Source organism: Oncorhynchus masou, chromosome 8, assembly GCF_036934945.1.
Source record: "Oncorhynchus masou masou isolate Uvic2021 chromosome 8, UVic_Omas_1.1, whole genome shotgun sequence".
Taxonomy (NCBI): Eukaryota; Metazoa; Chordata; class Actinopteri; order Salmoniformes; family Salmonidae; genus Oncorhynchus; species Oncorhynchus masou.
The window spans coordinates 1733555-1739554 of record NC_088219.1 but is presented as its reverse complement, the minus strand read 5'-3'; the positions used below and the strand labels follow the sequence as shown (position 1 = coordinate 1739554).

The 6000-nt window shown below is 44.7% G+C and overlaps 1 protein-coding gene across 1 annotated transcript in view; it reads right to left on the bottom strand.

Moving 5' to 3' along the window:
• The window catches only part of LOC135543701 (protocadherin Fat 3), a 290068-nt gene that overhangs the window by 35248 nt on the left and 248820 nt on the right, over positions 1-6000 (bottom strand). The window contains exons 62-63 of the mRNA XM_064971068.1: positions 5474-5909; positions 5091-5225 (exon numbers count right to left, since the gene is read on the bottom strand). Coding sequence (XP_064827140.1) covers positions 5091-5225; positions 5474-5909 — 571 coding nt within the window. The remainder of the gene's footprint in view (positions 1-5090; positions 5226-5473; positions 5910-6000) is intronic.

Sequence of the window (6000 nt, the reverse complement as noted above, 5' to 3'; positions counted from 1 at the left end):
CAAGGACACATCTCAGATATTTCCGCCCTTCCCACCTCAGCACAAGAAAGCTCATATATGATAGTTAAATTACAAATCTGGGCACACGGGTCAGAAAATAGCATAGCGCCGACTTTAACAGGTTGAAATTGCAAACGAGTGTGTCCAAAAAATAGAGCCCAGAGCAAATGCATTGTGATTCAATGTTTGTTACGCACGCCTCTATGAAGAGGGAACTCAACACCCTGCTACAACTAAACTCTCCATGAAGCGAAAAAGGTGTTAAATGTTAAATGTTAAACTCACATCACAATATCACAAAGTCAATAGTTAACTGGCCAGGTAGGTGTTCCTTTTGTCCAGGTGGGACAAACCCCTGTCAGAACGGAGCAGACTGTACAAGGGCAGTGTGGAGTGCAATAGAGATTGCATCATCTATGGATCTGTTGGGGCGGTATGTAAATTGGAGTGGGTCTAGTGTTTCTGTGATAATGGTGTTGATGTGAGCCATGACCAGCCTTTCAAAGCACTTCATGGCTACAGTCGGTAGTCATTTAGGCAGGTTACCCTAGTGTTCTTGGGCACAGGGACTATGGTCTGCTTGAAACATGTTGCTATTACAGACTCGGTCAGGGACAGGTTGAAAATATCAATGAAGACACTTGCCAGTTGGTCAGCGCATGCTCGGAGTACAGTTCAAGGCGGAAGTTTACATAGCAACAGCGAGGGGGTATCAATGCTAGTATCAATGCTATTATCAATGCTAGTATCAATGATAGTATCGATGCTAGTATCAATGATAGTATCAATATGATAATCAATGCTAGAACCAATGCTATTATCAATGCTATCATCAATGTTAGTATCAGCGGGGGGGTGTATATAACACACTTAGGTTGGAGTCATTAAAACACATTTTTCAACCGCTCCACACATTTCTTGTTAACAAACTATAGTTTTGGCAAGTCGGTTAGGACATCTACTTTGTGCATGACACAAGTCTTTTTTTCAACAATTGTTAACAGACAGATTATTTCACTTATAATTCACTGCATCACAATTCCAGTGGGTCAGAAGTTTACATACACTAAACTGACTGTTCCTTTAAACAGCTTGGAAAATTCCAGAAAATAACTTTGTGGCATTAGAAGCTTCTGATAGGCTAATTGACATAATTTGAGTCCATTGGAGGTGTACCTCTGGTTGTATTTCAAGGCCTACCTTCAAACTCCGTGCCACTTTGCTTGACATCATGGGAAAATCAAAAGAAATCAGCAAAAACCTCAGAAAACAAATTGTAGACAAATTGTAGACCTCCACAAGTCTGGTTCATTCTTGGGAGCAATTTCCAAACGCCTGAAGGTACCACGTTCATCTTTACAAACAATAGTACGCAAGTATAAACACCATGGGACCACGCAGCCGTCATACCGCTCAGGAAGGAGGCACGTTCTGTCTCCTAGAGATGAATGTACTTTGGTGCGAGAAGTGCAAATCAATCCCAGAACAACAGCAAAGAACCTTGTGAAGATGCTTGAGGAAACCGGTACAAAAGTATCTATATCCAGAGTAAAACGATTCCTAAATCCTATATAATCCTATATCGACATAACCTGAAAGGCCACTCAGCAAGGAAGAAGCCACTGCTCCAAAACTGCCATAAAAAAAGCCAGACTAGTTTGCAACTGCACATGGGGACAAAGATCATACTTTTTGGAGAAATGTCCTCTGGTCTGATGAAACAAAAATAGAGCTGTTCGGCCATAATGTCCATCGTTATGTTTGGAGGAAAAAGGGGAAGGCCTGCAAGGCCTGTGAAGCACGGGGGTGGAAGCATCATGTTGTGGGGGTGGCAGCATCATGTTGTGGGGGTGGCAGCATCATGTTGTGGGGGTGGCAGCATCATGTTGTGGGGGTGGAAGCATCATGTTGTGGGGGTGGCAGCATCATGTTGTGGGGGTGGCAGCATCATGTTGTGGGGGTGGCAGCATCATGTTGTGGGGGTGGCAGCATCATGTTGTGGGGGTGGAAGCATCATGTTGTGGGGGTGGCAGCATCATGTTGTGGGGGTGGAAGCATCATGTTGTGGGGGTGCTTTGCTGCAGGAGGGACTGGTGCACTTCACAAAATAGATGTCATCATGAGGAGGGGGAAACTATGTGGATATATTAAAGCAGCATCTCAAGACATCAGTTAGGAAGTTAAAGCTTGGTTGCAAATGGGTCTTCCAAATGGACAATGACCCCAAGCATACTTCCAAAGTTGTGGCAAAATAGCTTAAGGACAACCAGATCAAGGTATTGGAGTGGCCATCACAAAGCCCTGACCTCAACCCTACATAAAATATGTGGGCAGAACTGAAAAAGTGTGTGCGAGCAAGGAGGCCTACAAACTTGACTCAGTTCCAGCAGCTCTGTCAGGAGGAATTGGCCAAAATTCTCCCAATTTATTGTGGGAAGCTTGTGGGAGGCTACCCGAAACGTTTGACCCAAGTTAAACAATTTAGAGGCAATGCTACCAAATATTTAATTGAGTGTATGTAAACTTCTGACCCACTGTTATAAAAGAAATAAAAGCTTAAATAAATCATTCTCTCTTCTGTTAATCTGACATTTCACATTCTTTAAATAAAGTGGTGATCCAAACTGACATTAGACAGGGAATTTTAACTAAAGTTCAATGTCAGGAATTGTGAAAAAACTGAATTTAAATGTATTTGGCTAAGGTGTATGTAAACTTCCGACTTACAACTGTGTGTACAGTAGGAGTAAATAAAGGTACCCGTTTCACAAAACGCAAGTCGCAAGTCTTCACAGGAGAGACATTTGAAAGTTTATTTGTTTTTATGAAAATGCGATTTTTTTGGCAACATGTGAACTTTCATGTGAACTTAATAACACACTTTTATACCATCTGTGAATATTATATTTAAATTATGAGCCGGTTAAGCCGCAGAAAAAAAGAGATGGAGAAAACACCTGGCTCCGGATTACATCTTCAAACTAAGGGCATCCGTGACCAGGACACGATGTATTCGGGTAAGATAGTCTAGCTAGCTACATGTATTACACGTTTCTAATTTTGACAGAAAGTGGTTTCATTTCAAGCTAAAGTGTACTGTTACCTAGCTAGCTAACGTAAAGTTACATGTATGACGTTATTATTCATATCCCACGTTATTATTCATATCCCAGAGCCGTTTGCTTTGCTAGTTAGAGCCTAATGTTAGCTAGCTAGCATTGAACCTGGTTGTTTAGCTCCCAGCAGACTCATGCAGGGGAGTAACGACATGATTTGGCACTATGATTATTATTGTTTAACTAGCTAACGTTGTCTGGCTGGTTCGTTAGGTAACGTTACATGACATGTGTGATCTTACACGTTGTTTACCTAGCTAGGTTCTTTGTTTACCCAGCTAGGTTCATTGTTTACCCAGTTAGGGTTATTGTTTACCCAGCTAGGGTCATTATTTACCTTGCTAGGGTCATTGTTTACCTAGTTAGGCTTATTGTTTATCTAGCTAGGGTCATTGTTTACCGAGCTAGGGTCATTGTTTACCTAGCTAGGGTCATTGTTTACCTAGCTAGGGTCATTGTTTACCAAGCTAGGGTCATTGTTTACCTAGCTAGGGTCATTGTTTACCTAGCTAGGGTCATTGTTTACCAAGCTAGGGTCATTGTTTACCTAGCTAGGGTCATTGTTTACCAAGCTAGGGTCATTGTTTACCGAGCTAGGGTCATTGTTTACCTAGTTAGGCTTATTGTTTACCTAGCTAGGGTCATTGTTTATCTAGCTAGGGTCATTGTTTACCTAGCTAGGTTCATGTCTCAAGGAAAAGTGCACAACACCCATTGAATATGGCCGCTGTCATTAAACGTCAACAAAAAAGTGTAATGTAATTGTTGCCAGCAGAGCTGGTTAGGCTGTTTTCATGTTATCCAGAGGTAAACAAATCATCGTCCAGAGTATCAACTGTGTGCTCTGAACGCTCTGAGAGGGAAACGAGATGGTCGGGGCTAGGGAGTCAACTGTGTGCTTTCCCTGAGAGGGAAACGAGATGGTCGGGGCTAAAGACTTAAGAGGGTATGAACGATGCTGAGTGGGTGGGGCTAAAGGCTTAAGAGGGCGTGAACGATGCTGAATGGGCGGGGCTAAAGGCTTAAGAGGGTGAACAATGCTGAATGGGCGGGGCTAAAGGCTTAAGAGGGTGTGAACGATGCTGAACGGGCGGGGCTAACGGCTTAAGAGGGTGTGAACGATGCTGAATGGGCGGAGCTAAAGGCTTAAGAGGGTGAACAATGCTGAATGGGCGGGGCTAAAGGCTTAAGAGGGTGTGAACGATGCTGAACGGGCGGGGCTAACGGCTTAAGAGGGTGTGAACGATGCTGAATGGGCGGAGCTAAAGGCTTAAGAGGGTGAACAATGCTGAATGGGCGGGGCTAAAGGCTTAAGAGGGTGTGAACGATGCTGAATGGGCGGGGCTAAAGGCTTAAGAGGGTGTGAACGATGCTGAATGGGTGGAGACAAAGAAGAGCTCTTCACTAGATACCAAAACAAAACAAGCTATACCATTTTGTACCTCTGAGTCTCCACTTTTATCCAATGTAAAAAACACAATATCAAATTTTGCTACATAATGCCAAATCCAGGTTCTGAGTCACATTGCTGTTTTTAAATTTTAATACATTTGCAAAAAATGTGGAAATACCTGTTTTCATATTTCATTATAGGGTATTGTGTATAGCTTGATGAGTACATTTTATTATTTAATACATTTTAGAATACGTCCGTAACGTAACAAAATGTGGAAAAAGTTAAAGGGTCTGAATACTTTCCCATCGCACTCAATGTCTCCAGGAACAGGGTTGGAGTTAAAGCCTACAGGAGGGTCTCTCTCCAGGAACAGGGTTGGTGTTAAAGCCTACAGGAGGGTCTCTCTCCAGGAACAGGGTTGGTGTTAAAGCCTACAGGAGGGTCTCTCTCCAGGAACAGGGTTGGAGTTAAAACCTACAGGAGGGTCTCTCTCCAGGAACAGGGTTGGAGTTAAAACCTACAGGAGGGTAGGGGAGGGCTTCCTCCTTCCAATCCCTTCATATAAACAATATTATCACCTGCACACTGGTCCATCCTGTCTGTCAGACACTGGCAGACAGAGGGCGCTGTGGGGCTGGAACGAACACACTGCATGTCTATAGGACAGGATTGTCCCTCACACTGCTCTTCTACGGGGTTGGGACAGGTACCACCTAGGAAGGGGGGTTAAAGAGAGACATAATAGAGGGAGGAGAAAGGACAGAGTAGGGGTTAGAAAGATATAGCAGGGGGATGAAATGATCAAATGATGAAAATAGGCTGTGTGTGTACTGACTTGGGCAGGTGCATGTCTATAGGACAGGATTGTCCCTCACACTCAGGCTGTGTGTGTACTGACTTGGGCAGGTGCATGTCTATAGGACAGGATTGTCCCTCACACTCAGGCTGTGTGTGTACTGACCTGGGCAGGTGCATGTCTCCATGCGGCTGTATCGTGGGGTGATGAAGCTGACTGTCGGGGTGCTGTAGGTGACCATCGCTCCACCCTCCACCACCAGGGCCTGCTCACACACTCTGTCCCCGCATTCGAGCTCCCCCGAGCAGGCTGGTGCCAGCACCTCCGCCCCGGCCAGGACACCCTGGAGCTGCCCTCCCTGGCCTCCTGTAGTCGACTCCCCTCCCTGTCCTCTCCCTTCCCTTCTCCACCCCGCCTCCCCCATCCTGAGGATCAGCTCCTGTGAGGTTAGGTAGCCTCCACCCTCTCCTTCCCCCTCTGGTCTCTCCATGGCCAGGAGTAGGTCGATGCCACCTGGCATCGGCTGCACACCGAGGATGTGCAGAGGGTCCTGTTGTTGCTCAAGCGATGACGAACCCCAGCCGACCACGACACGCAGACTCTTTTTTAAAAGAGAAAAACTGGATTAGTCAAAAAAACTTTATTAGTCAAAAAAACTTTATTAGTAAACATACAATGTCATTAACGAAACA